General features: G+C 46.4%; 1 protein-coding gene across 4 annotated transcripts in view; it reads right to left on the bottom strand.

The window, feature by feature from the left end:
• Positions 1–20,799, bottom strand: part of ctnnal1 (catenin (cadherin-associated protein), alpha-like 1) — a 31,020-nt gene extending 10,221 nt beyond the window's left edge. For 2 of the 4 annotated variants that reach the window (XM_084696122.1, XM_084696124.1), the window contains exons 1-3: positions 20,439–20,798; positions 3,314–3,503; positions 1–132 (exon numbers count right to left, since the gene is read on the bottom strand). The exon at positions 1–132 is cut by the window's left edge and continues 56 nt beyond it. In XM_084696122.1, coding sequence (XP_084552248.1) covers positions 1–132; positions 3,314–3,503; positions 20,439–20,534 — 418 coding nt within the window. In that variant the 5' untranslated portion in view covers positions 20,535–20,798. Of the gene's footprint in view, positions 133–3,313; positions 3,504–7,201; positions 7,325–20,438 lie in introns of those variants that run through there. The other 2 variants (XM_084696125.1, XM_084696123.1) reach the window with 2 other exon arrangements.
• Positions 20,800–21,257: the final 458 nt, after the last annotated feature.

Below are 21,257 nucleotides of genomic sequence, written 5' to 3'. Positions count from 1 at the left end.
CCTTGGTGACAGAGGAGAGGAGCATGCGGGCAGCCTTTACCATGCCCGCCCGCTCACTGAACGCCGCGGTGCGCCCGTCCAGCGAGGGTCCCTGAGGGGTGGCCACGTCCGTCAGCTGGGCGATGGCATCACCTGGGGGGGGGTCAGAAGGATTAGCCAATCTCAGCTGTCGGCTAACTCAGCCAGTAGGACTGAAGGGCCCAGAGCTGAGGTATGTGTTTGCGGTCACGCACACTGTCCAGTAACATCTCCACGGCCTCCTGTTCAAACCCTCCATACGGTAGACAATACTATCGTGTTTCATGGTTGAAGCGAGCGGAGAGAGGATACAGAGGCACAGCGTGCACACGCAAAACAGCGACGGGGCAGCCCAGAACCAGAATCGTCGTCTCAAACTCAAAACGTAGGCCCTCGTATCATCAAAGCGGCCATCTGACACCCATGTACAGTCGCTGGTCTCAGACTGTGCCCACGACGTCAGCAGAGAAGCTTCTGTGCCATGCTCTGCCCGGCAGCCCTCTGGGTGCATCTCGTCCTAACAGGCTGGCACACAGGATGGCACACAGGAGGGTTATAATCAGCAGCATGGCACGGCAGCAATGCTATGCCAGCCTTGCCCAGGCCAGACCCCTCCCGAGAGGCATGACTAAACAGTTTCACGGAGTGTCCTCGCGTTTCACCATGAAGAGAGGCGCATACGCAGCCACGCAGACACACACACCGATGCACACACACGGATACAGACACACACAGATTCAGGCTTAGGCGCATGCATGAACTGACAACTGTGTACACACACACACACACACACACAATCCGTCACAGAAAGTGGGCTAAAAAAGGATGAGAACCAAAAAAAAAAAGGAGCATCGCCAAAATTGCCTGTATTAGGAGAAAGGGAGCGAGCAAGCGAGAGAGAAAAGAGACTTGTAAATCCAAGAGATAGGCTTCTGCTCTCCTCTTTCTATCTGGCAGTGCAGCTTGGCTCTGTGCTTGGTCTGGACCGGCTCTCTAAGAGACCCCTCTGACCCACTGATTGCATCCGACAGCCACAGTTTCAATACCAGAATCTCAAAACCAGCTGAAACACCCAACGGCTGGAAAAGGGCTGCTGGCTGGAGCAGCTCAACCCTACTCTGGGCTCTGGGACAGAGGCCTGTGAGGGTGTGCCAAGTCTGCCCCCCTCCCTCCCTCCCTCCCTCCCTCCCTCCCTCCCTCCCTCCCTCCCTCCCTCCCTCCCTCCCTCCCTCCCTCCCTCCCTCCCTCCCTCCCTCCCTCCCTCCCTCCCTCCCTCCCTCCCTCCCTCCCTCCCTCCCTCGCTCTTCCTCCTCTCACTATCTCCTGACTATCACCCACTCTGCAAGTGGGCTCTCAGCATGCAGAAACACTAAAGAAGATATTAACTGATTTAGGGATTTCATCCAGGTCCAGTTCCGAACAAATAGACATGTACATCTAAAAATAATGATATTATGGTCATAGCTGTGTCCTGACTAGGAGACAGGCGACCCACTCAAACTAGTAGGTTCTGTATGGTGTGTACTGTACTTCTTTGTGAACTTGGAAGTTTCTTCAACATCCTCAACAGAGTGCCTCCTCAATCTAGCTGAGTTTGCACACACACACACACACACACGGATGTGATTATTTAGGCTCACTAGCATTGAGCAGATTAAAAGGTACCATTGGGCTTGTGCTGCCCCCCAGTCCTCCCCTCCCTCCATCCTAGAAAACCGAAGAGCTGCGAATACAATGGAATATAATCGCATCTCTCTTTAATCCCTAAAAAGCTGCTGTGCTCGCCACAGAAGGAGAAGACGAGCAAATGGGAGGAAGAGGGGAACGCATGAGAAGAGGCGAGGAGAGAAGGAAGAGGGGGGAAGAAGAGAACGAAGAAAGGAGGAGAGGGGGGGAGGACAGGTGAGGTTTTCCTTCAGACGAGGTATTGACAACCTGTCTGTCTCTCACCACACTGTCTACCTGGAGATTTACGGCTCCCTCTCCTTCCATCACAAACCTGGCTTCATCTTCCAATGAAAACGTGGGTCGGGAAAAGTTCACTCTTCTCTCTTACCGATGCACCGGGAGAGGAGGAGCGTTTTTGAGAAAAGACGGAAGAAAAACTGTCAAAAGGATTGACGAGTGGAATAAATTGGTCACAGCGGGCCGAGAACTGTTCGGGGCTTCCTGCGCCTCGCGCCCGTTCCTGCCACGCCGGGCCCTCCGTCTTTGTTTGGGGGTTCAGTCCCTTTACACATCAGCACACTGGGGGATTAAACGCGCGGCTAAACACACTGGTCGCCCCCCTGGCGTAAACCTATTACCCTGGTGTTTGGGCTACATTTGAATCCTGTGAGATGTGGTTGAGGACTCTGTGTATCAGCAGGGTAGCATTTGGTGTTTCACTGAAGGCCCCCTGGCGCTGCTTCTGTCCGCCTGTCAGTAAATAAGAAGTTTCAGCGCTAGCTAATAGAGTTTCAGAGCTAGCTAACACGCTGCACCCCCATGGAGAACCAGATAACAGCTACAGGACTGGACATTAATGGTAGCTCATGCTTATTCACGGGGCTCGCATGCACACACATTCACACAAAGACACACCAACCCACAAACAAAATCAAGCACATGAACACACAGGGCAATGGTGGGCTATTCTGAGAAGCATTGTATACAGACAGATGAAGGGTTCACATGCAAGCGGTATTTTTAGCTTGATTCTACGTGGAAAAGTGTTGAAGGAGACACAAAGGAAAACAGCTGCTTGTCTGTCACACACACACACACACCACACTTCAGAATGGTCTACAAGGCAGCTGTACCCAGAATGCCTTTCATAATACCAGGAGCCTGGTGGCATACAAACAAACCAGCCACCAATCAGAAATCATTGCTGGTCACTTTCCTATCTGAGCACAATCAGTTCTGCTTTTCTCCTCAGGTTTAGAACATAAACTCTTAAACTCCACTCACAAGCAGAACAAACTTTCTCTGCAGATCATGCAGATACAAGGGTGCATGGGTAGTGACTAGACTCGTGGTAACATCTTAGTGAAATGCCTAAAGGCATGATTCTCTATGCCATGCCTTTTCATTTTGTCAGATCATTTACGATTGCCTCCTTAGCTATTGCTAAGGATGTTATATCCAAACTCTGTACTGTGTTATAAGGCACAATAAAAACTTCAAACTGTGATTCCACCAAACCATTACAAACTGACTTCTAAATGCAGGCATGGAAGTCTTACCAAACAACCCAAAAAGGCCAAAACATGAAAGGCACCACGGTGCACGCTTGAGGAACCCCTGGTCTCACCTGCACGGCGAGCCTCGAAGCACGCCTGGCCCATCTCCTCCTTCAGCTCCTGGTTCTCTGCTGCGATGGCCTCCCCCACGGCCACGAAGCGGCCCACAGCCACGCTCACGGCCTGGCCCACCCTGTGGATGGCCTGCAGGGTGTGCTCAGACTTCTTGGGCTTGTCTTTGTGGTTGATCAGCGTGGTAATCTGGAGTGGAGCCGAACACACATAAACACACAGACAGACAGACAGAAGAGGTCTCATCAGTGAGATGGAACGTTGACTGCGGGCTTCAGTTTTAGAGTAGCTGGGTTCTGTTTATGTGTGCTTCAGCAAAGGGATGGGAAATCATTCAAAGCTGGGAGCTGTGGAGAGACAGGTGGGGCTAACCAGCTGTAAACCAGCAGGTGGTGGAGAAATCTCCCGCATCTCAGCATCATACCTGTGCATAAAACGTTTTTCTCCCACACACACACATCAATTTCATGGTCTCTCCCACACACACACACACAGATACACACACACACACAGATACACACACACACACACACACAGATACACACACACACACACACACACAGATACACAACTCAGGTGGGGCCTCTTAGTGCTGATCGAAGACATCAATTATGCATACGTCGAACCAATTACCATCAATTATTCATTGATTGTTTCCGTTCTGGTAGGTAAAGCCTCTCCAGCACAGTTGGAGCAGGTGCATTCTGGGGGATGATCATCGCAGATCTAGATTTATTATTCATATTAAGACACTCAGAATGCACAAAGGTCTATGCAATAAGTCGGGTGAAGCTATATGACCACCCTTGAGACGCTTTGCAGAGTTAAGCCATGGCAATTGAATGACGATAATAACTGGTATTGCAGAAATCCTCAAACCGAGTCAAGATCAGACAGGTTAATTATTCAAACTTCAGTATTTAAGGGATACGAGTGTGGAACACCATTAGGTTTCAAGAAAAACATTAGTCACATGAACATTGTAGTCACAAATAGGAGCCTCTGGCTGTGTGTGCGTACGTGTGTGTTTGTGTGTGTTCATAGAAGAGGGGGCTTGTATCAGTGACACAGACACACTCGTAAGGGGGAGGGGGCGGGGCGGGGCGAGGCGAGGGGGAGTGCAAATGTGTGACATACAGAGGGAGGGATCAGACAGACAGACACAGATAGATTGATAGACAGAGGGTAACTGTCGTGAACAGGACCAGGGGCCCTGTGTTTTAGCAGCATGCAAAGCAAACAGGGAGACCTGATGGGAGCTGCTTCTGTGGAGGATCACCCCATTAAACCCCACGGAGCCCCTCCCTCAGAGAACTGTGCGTGTGTGGAAGAAGAGTGAAACAGAGAGAAGTTTGTATGTACGGAAAACACGTGTGTGTGCGTAGAAGAGACATAGAGGAGAGGAATGAAGCCTGACGTTTCCTCCAGGGGGATGAGGGTACACTGGGCTGAGCAAACAGGAACCGCAGGGAGGGGAAACATAATATTGATACAGAGACATGCAAGGAGAGGCTACTGTGTGTGTGTGTGTGTGGTCAGGGGGTGTTTCGGTATGCGTTACTGTGTGTGTTTGAGTGTTTGTCGGGGAGGAAAAGAAAGGTAACGGGGCAAAGTTGAGAGGAGAGAAAGAGCGAGAGGAGGACAGAGCAGGGATAGACAGGGAGAGAGAAAGGGAGAGAGATGGAGAGGTTAAAAACATAGAGACTAGACAAACAGCCATAGTGCTGCTAGAGCCAGAACTCAGAACAGTCATTCAATCAATGTTCTCCAGCCTCTCCAGGTCTGAACAAGGTTCAGAGGTGAGGGGAACACTGTACTTTGTTATTCAAGGCTATGTAAGGACTCGCACTCTCAAACACACTCACACACATGCAGATTCTATCTCTCTCTTTTCTAAGTGCATGTAGTCCAACTTAGACAACCCCTGAATTCCAATACAAACCTGAGAGAGCTGGGAGACTGACATAACAGAACACTTGGCAGGGATTCAGTGACTTCAAAGTCTAAATGAAAAGCTAAGGTTTTCCCTCTGACTTTACCCAAACAATATCAAATCAAAGAATAGTGTTTGTTTTCAGAGCTTGCAAGATAAATACATTGTTTGCAGAAAGCGTAAACTCACATACGCGCTCTCTCTCTCTCTCTCTCTCTCTCTCTCTCTCTCTCTCTCTCTCTCTCTCTCTCTCTCTCTCTCTCTCTCTCTCTCTCTCTCTCTCTCTCTCTCTCTCTCTCTCTCTCTCTCTCTCTCTCTCTCTCTCTCTCTCTCTCTCTCTCTCTCTCTCTCTCTCTCTCTCTCTCTCTCTCTCTCTCTCTCTCTCTCTCTCTCTCTCTCTCTCTCTCTCTCTCTCTCTCTCACACACACACACACACACACACGGTGCATTTGGCACAGCTCGAGTAAGACTTCCGATAACTCTGTCCACTCAAGGACAATTCACCACACAAGGAAACGTTCATTGTTTCAGGCTTACTGTTGACTATAATTACGGCGCGTAAAAGTACACCACCACCCAGAAGTGGAAGACGTGGTGAGCAGGAAACAGCACTGAGCAACAGGCTGATGGACTACAAATCAGATACACAAAAGCAGTAGACCCTAGTGACTGCCTCCCTGTGGCTACAGACTGGTAAAAGAACGCTGAACAAAAGGTACAGTTTGACCTTATCAGTGTCATTCATTTCTCTCCTGGTACTCACAATTATGCTTGTGTGTAAGGCATGAGTGTGTTCCTGTGTGTGTTTGTGAGAGAGGTTTTCTTTGTTTAAGAAGTGTGTGTGTGGCTAAGACAGAGGGCTTGGAGGGAGTGTATTAGTATTCACAAAGAATAGGCCAGTAGTACTGCAGATATAAGAAAACGTTAGCGATGTTTCTCCAATGGGGAGATTAACACTAATTAAGATTCTTGGGCACCTTGGAGTGTTTTCTCCAAACAAGCATCATTAAAATTCAGCGATGACAGTACCACATCAATGAAGTACTCGCTCTTCTGGCTTTTCATACAACTCGGTGCTCCCACTAGCTGAGCCCACAACGCTTTGAAACAGAAACTGCAAACTCCTTCTGCCTCCCCAATGCTCCGTCCCATTATGAGACAGTTTACAGCGCTCGGGTGCAGAGAAATGTTTCAGAAAACTAGCGAGGGAGTGCTTGTCTTGTCCAATATAACGTAATTCCGCAGTTTTTTCTTGTTTAGGGGGATTGAACCGAGGTGCCCTTGAAACAAACAGGCTCTCTGCTGGTTGATGCTGAGACAAGGCCGTATACAGGGGAGAGGGAAGAGAATAAAAAAAGAGATGAAAGTCGCGCTGAATACGCACTTTAATGGATGAACAAATTCTTTCCAAATTGGCTGCGAGCGGATGGGGCTCAAAGCGGCCGGCTGGACGACAGCCAGACAGAGATGGTAGCGTGTGGGAAAAGGCAGGTGAGAGAGACCGGGAAGATAATTAAGATCAGAAAGTGGAACGAGGACTGTGTGTCTGACCTGCGGGAGAGGAGTACGAGGACATATTATTACAGGCCTGCGGCTGTTACTGCTACTGTCCATCGATGAATACCGACTCCTCCACCACTCCATCTCTATAACTTGGCCTACTCTCTATGTTTCTCTAACTTTCTTTCCCTGGTGGTCTTCCTCATCCTAACCTCTAGATCAGTAGCCTACCCCAAATCAGAAACGATTGGTTAGAATGGTTATGACAAAGTCAGGCTTAAGAGATATCAGACCATGCCAATTCCCTATTATCCAAAACTAAAAGCCAAACTTCAAGATTTGTTAACAAAGACTCTCTACCTCATTAATCCCTCCCCCTTTTCCACCAAAACATAAACGGTGCTTGCTTCACGCCAGAGGAACCAGCAGCAACAAACACAGTTTTCGTCCTACCTGGCTTGATCTGTGAGCTAGCTCCATGGAGCCCAGCCCTGTGTGAGATGCTTTAGCCATGCATTCTTGAAGGCTTAGCATGCTAGGCTAATCCTCACACAAAACTTGCCCGGCTATGGTTTTCATTGTCCATTCTACATGGGATTTTTCCTTCTGGTTACCTACTTAGCTAGAATGAGAAGCTATAGGACTAAAAAGCCTTGCACTCAGTGGAGCAAGCCGCTGCCCGAACCTTAAGGGTTTTTCAAAACAATTGACTGTAATGGGGACAGGAAGGGGAGTCATTTAAGGATATGACTCATACACAAACTTCTATCAACCCATCTGAGTGATACATCATCATTATAAGGAGGAGGGCAGGGGATTGGAGATAAGGTGGGGGGGGGAGCGAGAGGGAAAGTTGGTTACAGTCTCTTATCAGTAAACACAGCCTTGGTCCACTCTAATGAACATGTAAAAACGAGACCAAAATGTGCCCAAGAGTATTGAGTCACTGATATCTGAGCAGTAATCTCTCGTTCCCTACTAATGACTAGGATTAGGATTCAAGTTTTAGCTGATCCCAGACCTGTGTACGGGGACATTTCAACCAGACGTGCTTGTCACTTGGTGCTGCTCTTGGCTGCCGGATCCAGACCTCTGATTGGGCGGCTGCTTATGTTGATTGGATACAGATGGCCCTCTTCATCTGGCTAGATGGATGGTTCCGGAGACAAGAAGGGGAGAGTGAACAAGCCCATAAAATACCATCCAATAGACGTCAGGGATATAATAGCAACTGATTGGTGAGAAGGGGTGGAATGAGGATGGCATGAATGGTGAGTGGAAGGTGGCGGAGGTGGCAGTGGGTGGGGTTCAGTCTAGAGAATCCCTGCTTAAAAAAACAACGATGAATGTCAAATACTTCTTCCAGGCCATCGGGTTTGACGTTCGATTTGTCACATATTTGAGCCTTCTCAGAGAAAAGGGCAAGGCTTTTGGCCGAGCTATCATAACTGACATTTGAATACGCCGCACAATGTGACCTCAGGGGAACCAACGGAAACCAGATCGGTTATCATCAACGAGGAGAAAAGAAGAGAACGGCTTCATTGTCAGCTCTCGCTCCAGCAACAATCCAGAACTTTCTGATGTGAATCTATTATTCTGTCAGCCATCGATTTTTTTCAAGTTAAGGCTAATATACAATTGAGTAGGGACAAATACATGCATATTTCCCATAGCAACAGTAATGGGTAGATTTTGATTAGAGCTGGTTCACGCAATTGGATGAGGTACCCCTGATAGGACATCATGCACCGAACACCGTAGATGCAACTGGACAGCATTTTGATCCAGGAGGAGCCACTTGGTCTCCGGGAGCAGGAGGTGTGTGTGAGTGAGTGTGTGGACGGTAGTGAACACAGGTTACCCCCTTCTGGGAGTACAGCTGTAGAGGCAGGCATGTGAAGGACGTGTACTCGTGCTGCCTGGTCACATGCACCTTGAAGCAGCGAGTTGTCTGCATACACACGTAATCTTGCATAGCAGATGACACACACCACACACACACACACAACAGAAAAAAAACCTTCACACAGGGTGAAAGACTTGCACTCACCCACACTCGGATTCTATGGAATACAAATGTACACAAGCACAGTGCGCGCACACACACACACACACACACACACACATTCAGCAGCAGAGTACAATGCACTCCTTTCATTCCACCCGGCGCGTGATTTCCAGGGTGGGAGGGAGAGGGAGAGAAGGAGGGAGGGAGTGGGGGACATTCAGGAGAGACGAGCGCCGCAAATACAACGTGACTGTGGGGGGAGAGTTTCGTCTCTGGCCGTTTGCTGAACTTCCAACGCCAGCCTCACCTCCCTCGGAATCCGGGCGTCCGCAGCCCACTTGGCCCAACACGTGAGACACCGGGCGCACGACCCTCGCTGAGGAAGCATTCTGACCCAGCCTGCGGGACTCACCTTGGTATAGCCCTCGTTCCTGCATCAACAGACGCCTATGTGTCTCTACCATGTGGCCTCCTCTACACTGCTGGTGCACCACTTTCCTCTGCATGAGTCAGGGTGGCTGGCTCAAAGGCTATGGACTTGTATCTGTCACTGAAGGTTGCCGGGTTGAATGCTGGCAGATTTCCGTTTGGGTGCTACAGTGTCCAAGGTACTCAAGCCCCAAATCACAGGCCTCAACTGACCCCTCCTTTCAACCTATCTCTTAACAACAGTGGACAGGAAATATCTACTGCTGGCTCCAATGTGGTCCCAGGTCAAACAGGCCCTGCAGCAGATGCCTCTGCTGGCATGTGACACCAAACAGAGTTGGTGGGTGTCTCTTCGGGTTTCCAGCAAGGAAAAAAAACTGCTATGTCAGCCTCCCTGAATCACACCGTTCTTCCTTGAAACCCCAAATTAAATGAAATATGCATATATTTGTTTTGTGAAATCAACAGAGGGTGATACAGAGCACTTTAAATGCCCCTGCATGGAAGACAATGTCAATATTTGAAGTACTGTAGGTGCACCCGATTTATCTGTTCAGGCAGATGTGGAACAATTAAATAGTTCCACTGGCATCAAGTAGACATGCAAGTCAACATAAATCAAGCTCAACTCAGGAGGAGTATTTTTGAATGCAAAGGAGTTCACCAAGGAGATCCCTAAAGACTTGTTTAAGCATTTTGGTTCTTTAAATAATAAACCAATAAATCTGCCTCATATGTCTTCCATGGATTCATTGTGTGTTGAGCCAATTACCAGTACAGCTACATATACTGACTGTCATTACAGCCTGGCATCAATCCATAGGGCTTCGCACTCAGTTCAAAAGGCTCATCTCTCCTACCTCAGAAAAGAGATAAACAAATGGTCTATTTAAAAGGAAAATCCCATACTCATGAATCCAACTCATCTCAGAGAGGGTATGCAGCCTCTTACTGCTCAGCCTATGTGTGTTGCTCTCACAAACAGGAGGGAAGGCTAACAGCAGAGATGAAGGGAGGCGGATAGCTACAAGAGTGAGGCTGTTGTCTGAATGGAACGGGGATCCATCAGGTATAAAGGAGACAGAGAGGCTGGGGACAGCCTCGGGGTCGACTCCATGACTGATGGCTCCATCCACAGCTCAATCAATCCTGGTGTGACGCCCTGGCTTGACACGCTGATCACACTGAGCAATACCGCAGCGGACATGGTTGGGTGACTGTGCTGTCATGTTATGCGTGGCCTCGCCCGAGACTTGATCCGCTAAACCTCCAAAGGTAATGGCCGTGACCTTAAGCTTAGCAGGCTAATGTGGTCTGGTGTCACTCAGCTGACCCGAGGTTGAAATCCCCCTGGTCACATGCGCACTCTGAAACTCCACTTCTCTTTGAGAGGAAGGCATGGCCCCAGTCACATTTCTTTTACTGCAGTGAAAACTCTGAGGAACACGCAACAGACGATAAGAGAGCAGAGCCAACGCCGGAACAGGAGCAGACTGGCAGGCAGCTGTGATGAGAGAGATAGACGCAGGAATGGATGTAGGTACACAGTAAGAGGCAAGTGATAAGAGAGAGGGAGAGGGAAAGAGAGAGGAGGGGGAAAGAGGGGACAGACAAGAGGACAGTGAAGGAGAAGGGGAAATGGAGGTTGGAGGGACAAAGGGAAGACTGATGGGATGGATAAGACAGCGAGAGAGAGAGAGAGAGAGAGAGAGAGAGAGAACTACAGTGGGTTACGTCAGAGAGGGGAGATGAGAGGAGATAATGTGAGGCTTAGTGGAGTGTGCAGTGTCTCTAGTGAGGTTGGGGGGGTGAGAGAGGGGGCACCCAAGGTGTGGCAGGGCAGAGGACACAGTGTGGCTGGGAATCCATGCACAACTGATTAACAATGACCAAAGGAAACACTTACCGACTCATCATTTATGGGGACTATTTCATGACACTGACAGAAACCCCTCTGGGGTTAGGACAATTCTTCCATTGAACATCGAGCCACCACACTTCTTGTAGTTGTAAACTCCTTGTGGCACTTGTAATATTAGTGCAGACTAATACTGATGTCAGCCTGTATCTTTCCATGCCGCGATTAGGGGTCTTGCATTGCTCACGGGGGATGTTAGCAAATCTGAAAAACTTTTAGATCATAGGAAGTTTTGCATCATCTTGTATCAAAACCATATCAAGATCAATCAGAGATCAGCACTTTTAATCAACCTAAATCCTCAGACACTCAATTCAGTGTAAATACAACTTGGATTACCATAATGTTCTCACTGATTTGACTGAAATGTTAAAGAGTACATTCCTATGACTTAAGTAAACTTCTAAAGTGTTCCAAAATGTTTTCTTCTAGAATTTATAGTAGTCATGCTCACAGCTCTAATATACTTTTCTAGAAACACTTTTCCTATGAAATACAAGAGGGAAACCCAACTGCAAAGCTTCTAATTTATTGATAAGTGGCTACTTATATAGCTAGCCATGCATTTATAATTCATATACCCCATAAATACTGAAGCAGGGCTAGACTCTTGTCTACAGGACCAGTGTGGGCATCTTTAAGGGTTGGAGGCATGTCACCTCAGTGCCAAAGACTTAACACCACTCTCAAACACATCTGTTCAAGTGGTAAGCAGTAAAGAAATCAGTTTTTGTTTTGTGGACGATTATGCACTTAAAAAGGGACAATGAACAGGAAAGAAACGTCAAGTCAAAAAGGAGGGGAAGAGTATCGCTGTCTAAACATATACTCTAAAATAACCTTTTGGGAATTACTGCCTGTGCCTGTATGTTCAGTGAAGGGAGGTAATGGCTCTGGCCTAATAAGACATTTCACACGTCCTGATTATCCCCACTGTAGACAGACAAAGCAGGACGTTTTACTTGTTGCAGCAGGCCTTTTGGGAGGCCAGACAAGACAACTAAGCAGTGGGATTTTGGGGAATATGATATAACTGAGGATAATATTACGTCTGCGGCTGTGGTTGGTTCAAAACGTCCGTCTTTTTGATCCTGTAGTGAGATAGCTGCAGAAAAACACTGCAGAAGGACAGCCTGACCGGACATATTACATCAAGGTGAGGTCGCTTCTGTGACACGGGCCTTTGCTTCATTTAACAGGACAACTTTCTCCCACAACAGAGACTGTGTTTAAGTACCTTCCATTTTCAGTAGAACAGAACTCACCGATTTGACAAGACCTGGATGGCTACAGCTATGCAATTATAGAGCGGAACACTTCTATTACCCAGTCCCATTGATTTAGATGAGCAATTACTTCAAGGAGGAGAGGAAGGATGCTTTTGAATGTGTTTGTATGAGGCCATTTCTATCCCACTCTTCCCCCAAAGGACATGATCCAAGACATATGATTGGGCCATCCTCTAATTAGATAAACCAATTATCTAAAATCATACACTGTTATTGAATAAGAGAGCAAATAGGTTGTGCAGGACAGAGTTGCCTACTTGTTTATACTGCCGTTTAAGACAGCCTCTAAACAAGCCAGGTGTGGTTAATGATTCCACGGCATGTGGCTTCCTTAGAATCACCTCTGAGTGGGTTATAGATTTGAATGGACATGTGACCAGGGAGAAGCAAACAAATCAAAGCCTACACTGAGAAAACTAACCGTCCTCATCGATTACAAAAATAACCACCATCGTAAAAAACATCATTTTTATGACATACAAATGATCAAATGATCCCTAACTGATTTATTCAGTTGAGTTAATCCCCTTCACCTGATCTCCTAACGTAACCACCTTTAACATCTCACAACAACAACGTATCCCATGGAGAAACTGACCCTTAATCTAAATACTTGTCACTTGGTTCATTGTTTGCCGTCCGGGGTAATTATACAAGCCTCACCACGCAGTAATCCCCCACGCCTTGCCAAATCAACCGCAAAAACCTCCCATCAGTCTTCATGACTTGTAATTATAAGTAATGGACAAACACCAGAGCCAAGCGAGCAGAGTGTGAAAGTGGCTTAAGACGGCTTCCCAGAGCATGAGCACGCTCTTGTTGAATCATTGAAGAGGCTGGGAGATGGCCGTCGTCTTTCTACCTGAGCTAACATGCAGTGAGAAAGCCACATTCATTCCTGCGCTGAGCTAAAAAGGAGGGTGATAGGTGAGGCAGGGAGGGAGAGAAGGCTTTTGTCACTAAGGGATTGAGATTGAAATCTAATGCAAGCCGGAGTGTCACGCGAGAAGCTCTGTTGAGGCTGTGTTTTCTCCTGAGGGGAACCTGACAGTGAGCTGAATTATGTTGATGAGACACCCTGGGTTTTCTCCCTTCCCCTGTCACTCTGCTCTCCATTTCTTCAGAGATCAAAAGCCAGGTGGAAGATAAGATGTCAGGCGTGGGAAAAAGTAAACATGGGTACATATTATCCCCGGGGCATTAAAGAAGAAGAAGAAAATACTTCTGAGAGGTTCTGTGACGTCGTTAACATCGTAGAACTTTAAAAGTGAATGATTACATCAATATATCACTCTGAAATGGGCACTGTGCCAAAGATCAAAACCTAGAAGCTCTACAGAAAGAAGAAAAGCCTGATAGATGATTCATTGATGTCGGAGAGATAGGTGAAGTCCTGAGGGAAATGGCAGTAACTCATACATACCTGGCAGCCTGGTGAGTTTCCAGCTCCCACACTTAGAGACTTTGCCCTTTGAACCTGGCAGAGACAACCCTATAGGATAGTCGGTAACACACAACATGCACACACCACAGACAGGGAAACAGGACCCCGGCAGAGGAATGTGCCCCCCCCCCCCCCTTTGTGTCCGGGGAATGTGTCTTGTCACAGACACTCTCTTTCACTGACACACACGCACACACACACTCAGGGGAAAGGGTAGCCACTTTCCCAACATGAGACATACCCATGCTTTCCAGCGTTTTAAGCACCCTTGTATCCTCCAAGCCTTATCTGATCCCTGTAACTCAATCCCTGAGGGGGAGCCCCTATATAAACATACAACACATCAACCCAAACGTTTTCATGAGGTGAGACATACGTTCCTGTATTGAATATCCGCTGTATATCATGCGATCCTGTGTCCGGTAACAGCTTAGATTGAGATAGCTAGGAACAGTTACGTTCAGCTAGGTTGCTTCTTTAGACAACAAGTTGTGTCCTTTTCCACTTTTACAACAGCTTGGAACTTGAGTGGGGGAAGGTGAGAGAGTGACTTTAACTTTAACTTATTAATAGGCGGCTTGGTCTGCATATAAAACTAGTGGGGCCGGGCTGTGTCACTTTCGCTCTAAGCCAGCTGTCAGTCCTCGGCTCCAGCCACCCAGAAGGAGCTAGTGACAGGCTGTAAACACAGTGTCCTTGTGGACCCCAGCTCCCACGCTGAACCCCCCCCCCCCCCCCACCCACAGCCCTGACACTGTCATCAGCTACTGCTTAAAGACGAGAGGAATGTGCAGCTTCGGTAAAAAAAAATATAAAAAGGAAACCTGATTGACGAAAGCAGGCGGGGAGGCAAGGCAGAGGAAGCTGGTGGGTTACACTAACCTGGATCCTCCGGCTAGGCTTTCCACAGGGCTGTATAATTAATGAGGTGAGGCCAAGACACCTGGTTCTCAAAGGGTTTGGGGAAAGAGAGAGCCAAGCAACCAAGACATTTTGACAACCTAAATGGTGAATTTATCGCACATTCGTAAACTACGTATACTTTTCATACCATGGGCTTACCTGCACAAGCTACAGGCCTACAGAGTAGCCCATGCTAGTCCAAGTACAAAAAAAATCCACAGGAACTTTACTTCCCTAAAGACTATAAAATACTGAAATGCTTTATGCTGAGGGTGGGGGGCAGATTGGACAGCACTGAAGACCGCTACTACATAGCTTGTCTAAAAAAAGATTTCAGAAAAACAAGAGAGTAGAGATGCAAATCAATATGGCTCGCTGTAAATGTGAAGATGGAGCGGAAAGATGTGCAAGATAGAGGGGTATATGACTAAGAGGAGGCACCAAGCTCAGCTGTCCTTCTTCTCCTTCACACTCTTTGTTCCATCATGTCAGACTTATGGTCTTTATAGAAATCATTATCAAGAGGAGGGAAGCCAAGGACAGCTCTGAGAAAGCAATTAGCACACACAAGTAAAGAGTCTGCAGAATCAAGTCACGTGGGTATAGAGGATAAGATCAGACTTGTTACACAAGTTTGGAAAGCTGGCTACTGAGAGAGTGAGAAGGAAGATGAGAAGGGAGAAGGGTGGGGAGGGAGGGACAGAATGGGGGTGATCCCTCAAAGTCACAGAGAGAGGTGTTACCACTAGAGTCAAATACATCAAACGAAAAGTCTGGTGTATCAGGAGAATACTTCTACTTTGGTCATACCTTGTTCCCATACCGTTGGACACTGCTTTCAATATATGGTGCAATTGTAAAGGATGAAACCAACATGGTACTTAAGGTATTCGATCTACGATAAACAAATGGCTGTTCAGAAAAATAGAGGGATCGCAACCAAACGTGACTGCTAACAGAAACCTGTGTGTGCGGACAGATATCCTAACAAGAGGACATTAATGCATGAATCGCACAGTCACTCTAACCCTGAGGGGCGAAGACGCGAGGCTCTGTTAGTTGAAGAGTTGGGACCCACTTATTTCTCCAGAGAGTTTCAGATTGGGAATGAGTGAGAGGAGGCTCAGGGTATGAATGAGAATCAGACAGTGAATATGGGGAAAGGTTATTAGATGTAAATGATCAGCTGGCAAACAAAAACGATAACATCTCTCATCAGTTGAACAGGTTGCTTCAGACTACTGGCTGTCTTTCTACTGGCTTTCACCGCCAGCCAACAGGCATGGTTTACCAAATAGAAGGGCATGACACACACACACACAAACATCACACAAACATACACACTACTTATTTAAAATGTTCTACTTTCTAGGTGAGAGAAAGTACCCTGACACACACACACACCTGTGATTGTGGAGCATATTAACCAATGAGAGGTCACCAGATCGACAGGAGGGAGATCCTTTTATCCCCACTTTAGAAGCCTCTGGTTGGTAATGACTCCCTGGACAGTAGGAGTGGGACGAGAGCTGGGGGAGGACAGAGGGGAACCAGTGGTCAAGGGGAGGGGGAAGTGACAGGTGTTTGTGTGGGTGTAAAATCCATAAAGCAAGCTAACTAAAATGTTCTTTCATGACTAGGACCTCTGTATTAAAAACACATTAACTAAGGTGTTTACGGAGTGGTCCAGTGGTATCAATTGAAGTACACTGGTATTTCTACCTGCTATCCTTCTCTATCTTCTGCACTGTACGAAATACACCAGCAACTCTAAATAAGACTTTCTCCACTCTCTACTGTAATACTATATGTTTGATGGGTATAGCTCAGGGGTATAGCATTTAACTGCTATAAATCAATCTAAATGTTGCTAGTTCAAGTCCTCCTCTTGGATGAAGAAAAAAGTTGAGTGAATACCTGACATTTTGTTGACTGGCCTTCTGTAGCTTTGAGAGTGCAGTTGACCGCCTGCCTGCTTCACCCAGTCACAAGTAAGCTCATTCACACAACAGGGTGACTCAGTCTCACTGTGATTCAGATGTTTTCAAGTCTGACCCGATGGCATAGTCACACCGTGTGGGGACAGTGAATACATGCAAGCGCTCAACAAGACAGAAGGGTCTGAAGACAACCATGGGGCCCTTGAGAAGAGAACGCAGGCTTCAGATAGCTGGTCGGACATCAACTGTGAAGGATTTGATCAGATGTGGTACAGGTCCACATCGACATGCTTCTGTTAGCAAAGCAAACCTCACCACAAGGGAATGCAACCACAGACCAGCATGCTAGACCACACACATCAAAACAGAGCCTAAAAGCACATGTATACACACGCACAGCCCTGTATTGTACCTGTCCCTGGAGGTGTTTGGTGGTATTCTTTCAGTGGTTCTCCAATAAAGCCAGAGTCATTCATCTTTATTATCATCACTGCCGTAAGAAGCAGAGCAGCTAGGCTAATGTACCTCATTCCTCTGAATAAAGAACACCTTCACCACCTGGTTGTTTATCATGTCACTCCACCACTGGCCACAGAACATTACAGGGATTACCTCTTAATGCTTCCCTAAAACTTTCCATTTCAGATTATTCTTTATCCAGGGATAAAAGTGGCCCTAAGCCTATTTCCTTGTCGAGAAACTGTGCACATGTAAAATGTTGACAATGAGGCCTTTTGTGTATGCTGAAGTTTCAGTCAAGTGGTTATCTAACCAAATGAGAGTTCGAAGCAAAACATTTTTTGAACAACCACTCACTCAGACCTGACCCGAAGGTTTGAGTTTGGTCATAAATCTTCTATTCCATTTCAAATTGTGAGCAAAAAACATTCTCTTTTATTCTCCTTTAGTAGCAGTTCGGGAAAAAACTGCAGCGTGGCAGCGAACTTGTGCAAGCATGACAACTCAACTTAACAAACCAGGACAGAGAACGGATTTTCCCAGACCCAATTATAGCAGAAAATCTTTTAAGAAAACTTGCTTAGTCCAGCAAAAAATGAAGGAAAAAAAAAAAAGTAATAACGAGGCCTAGAGTGTCACAAGTATTCAGGTTCTCCTCGATCAGATCAAAGAACCAGGTATAATTTCAGAACTTTTTCGTGCCACGAGACTCCTAACCAGTGAACAAAAACACCTTTATAGCCATTCACCCATAGACCACCATGCCTGTTTGAGACAGGGCTTAGGTATGTTTTACCAACACACCTCAATTACCAAACCCAAAACCAAAGCTGTTATTTGACTGATCAGGACTTCAAACAGAAATAAAAACAACAGTAATCAGGATCTGAGCGTTAGAGAAGCTAGATTATTGCTAATGACTCCACCGATTTAAAATGTTTGGAATCAGTAAAGGAAAAGTCTGCAGTAAACACTCACTGAATGCTTTTTAGTTTAAACTTTCTTTCTGTGTGGTGCCTTGAGGAATAGGCTTTAAAACCAGCCACCATCAGAGACAATCACTGCCATTCATTTGCATTCACATTCAGGCTTACAGCTGCACTCCGGTAGTAGTAGATTCCTATGACACAAGATCTTGATCTTGATTAATTTACTTATAAATAAAAAGGGAAATGATGCAGAAAAAAAGGTGGCCATCTTTGAAGGGGTTCTATAAAAGGCCCAAATGATTCTTGGACTTTTAAGGTATTACAGACAGACAGACAGAACGTCAACAAGTCAGATAGACAGGGTACACACTGGTTGGAAGGGTGGGACTGGTGGCCTGAGTGTGGGTGTGTGTGTGTCCGGGAATCTCCCAGGCCTATAATTATACCGTGGTGGGAGTGAAGCTGATAACAGTGCTGAGCAGAACGAGGGATTGGGGTGGGGGGTTAGGGGGGAGCTAGGACACCGTCAGAGATCAGCGCAGCCTTCCCACACAGGACTTTTACCAGTGACACTGCCCATTCATTTCCTGTCAGACCATCACTCACTAGGAAACACACACACACAAAGATCAAGATAGTCCTTTAATATGACACACACCGAGATCACAGATAGACATATAATTTGACACACGCACACACAGATCTCCCACAGTAGGGCCAGTGAGTAGACCCAATGACATCCCGCCCTGTGCATTAACAACAACATCAGCAGATTCAATATGGCATTCAAGAAGTTACTGGAGATTCTCTGGATGTCGAACCAGTGTTGCTATGGGGATGGAATGACACATGCAAATAACTATTTGACTTTCGCGCAGAACGTTATTTTGTCCTTGGCACTGTAGTTGAGAAACAACAATAAGATGTTCTTTCCACATCGTCTCCACCCAGGGACAGAGAGAATGCTGCCCTACCTTCACCTCACAGGTACACCACCAATGTAGCAATAATAAATCAAGACTCTATAAGATTATAGTACAGTATAATTAAGCTGATGGAGGAATTTGTACATGCGATCCGATGGGTGTTGAGTATGGATCTACAGACAGTCTATCATCAATACAACTCTGAGCACGTGATATAAATGTATAAAACGTAACACCATTCATTGACCCTGAATCCAACAGCAAGCAGATCTCAAGTGTTGTAACGACAACGCTGTAAATGCCGGGAGTCATTCCGTAAGTGAGGCCAAAGGAACGAGCACCACATGAATGCACCGAGGCCATGAAAGGACATGAAGCCCCCCTATTCTTGGGAAGTGGGGGTGTCCATCCCATAGGAATGATCTTCTGATCCTAATGGAACAGACCCAAGTGAAAGAGGGGACCAAACTGCCTGGGCTGTTAGGGGGAGGGTCAGGGACAGGGACTGGTATTGTTTGGAGTTTGTTGGCCCTTCAGCGAGGTCCCCCTCTTCTTCAGTTGCAGCTCTTCAACAGGATGACATTAGCATGAGAGTTCCCTTCCTCCTCTGTCCAGATCTAACCAACCAACCAGCTCTGAACATGTGAGTGGATGGAAGTAAGCTGAAACAGTATGTGTATTTACCACTGATGTCTCTTAATGACAAAGATGACGCTTTTTCCATATACTGTGGAAAAGTAGGCTACTGTATATTTGTCTTGTTTGAAGCACGAGCTAAAATAATAACAATTCCGTTTAATTGATCAACACGACTTTTACTTTTAGCCTTAAACCATGGCCAGTGACTGTCAATGGGATCGAGAGACTTGTTGAATAGGTGAGGAGGCAACACCTCATTTCGTCATGTTTATTGAAAAACAAAACACGTGCGTCAAAGTAATGGAGGAGGTGGGGTCGGCATAGTTGTGTTTCTGAGTCTTGGGTCAATTTGTGTTTGGAGAAAAAGTACTTTTACCACAAGCAAGGACAAACAGTGTAATGGAGACAGTGCAATAATGTAACTGTAGCCCCGTGATCGTGCCATAACACAACTGGCTCTAACAATGCAACAGCGACTAAGGCTCAATGTAGGCTAATATCAATACTAAGTAATCAGGCCATTTCCCTGCTTCTTGCAGTTTTAGGATCAGCATTTTCAAGCCTCGAACATGCGGTGATCCCGACGTAAACAAACACAAGCAGAGCCTATTACAAATCGGTGAAACTTGAAATCCTACTTGACCGCGCAAAGAGGACATACAGGCATGCAATAACCTACACTCCAACTAGTCTCTACATAAAACAAAACGCGTATAGCAGTTAAGAATTAGACAGAGAAACGTGACTACAGTCGTTGATCAAAATTAAACAAAGTTGAAATAGTCTCTGATCGCACAACTTACCTGCGAGACCAAAGGAATAAGTGTTTGCTCCACCGATCGAGTTTTGATTTCCAGACCGGAATCGAAGTTCCCACTGCCGCAAGGAGATGAAGCCATTCCCGCCGATCTCTATGACACAATGCTCTACTGAGTTACCGCTACCTGGCAGTTAGTTCCAGCAAAGTATCTTGACTAGGCTAGGAGTTACAGCTATGGTGGTTTTTAATTGGTTGATTTTGTTATCGCTCTCAGATGAATGCGCCAAGGAACAACACGTTTTAATCCACTCGTTTACGGTTGTACAGCGTTCGGTGCGTCCGCTAATGTCCATGTAGTTTACTCAACTACGAAGAGGAGAGGACTGCTGCAGCAACTAGGAGAGTGGGTTGGCTAACCAGGAGACCAGGACGCACACAGGCACGCACGCTGTATTCTACACCTAATCAATAATCGACTAAACATCATCAGCAGACAATATATTAAAAAGCATTAAACTGCAACGAAGCTAGTTGTTCAAGACAACTGAAATCATTATGTAGAACATGTTTTATGCTGCTTTTTCAGTTTTTCAGCTTTTCTGGAACATTTTATTTTAAATTGCTTATCCACTTTCAGAGCATAAGCAATTGGTTTTATAGGCTATGTTAAATATACAAAATAAATCACAATCTGAGGCAGCATAATAAGATCATTGAACCAATGTCAAAAGGCATCCCTTGTGTCTTCTCAACCCTGATGTTCCATAGCTGAAGCGAGACAATCAATGCCAGCCTGGGAGAGTAGGGCTGGCCTACATGTCTGTCTGCTCTAACAGGGCAAAGAGTGATATGGAGCTTGCCT

The sequence above is a fragment of the Hypomesus nipponensis genome, chromosome 4, assembly GCF_054491055.1.
Source record: "Hypomesus nipponensis isolate SF chromosome 4, ASM5449105v1, whole genome shotgun sequence".
Taxonomy (NCBI): domain Eukaryota; kingdom Metazoa; phylum Chordata; class Actinopteri; order Osmeriformes; family Osmeridae; genus Hypomesus; species Hypomesus nipponensis.
This window is presented reverse-complemented; position numbering and strand designations above follow the sequence as displayed.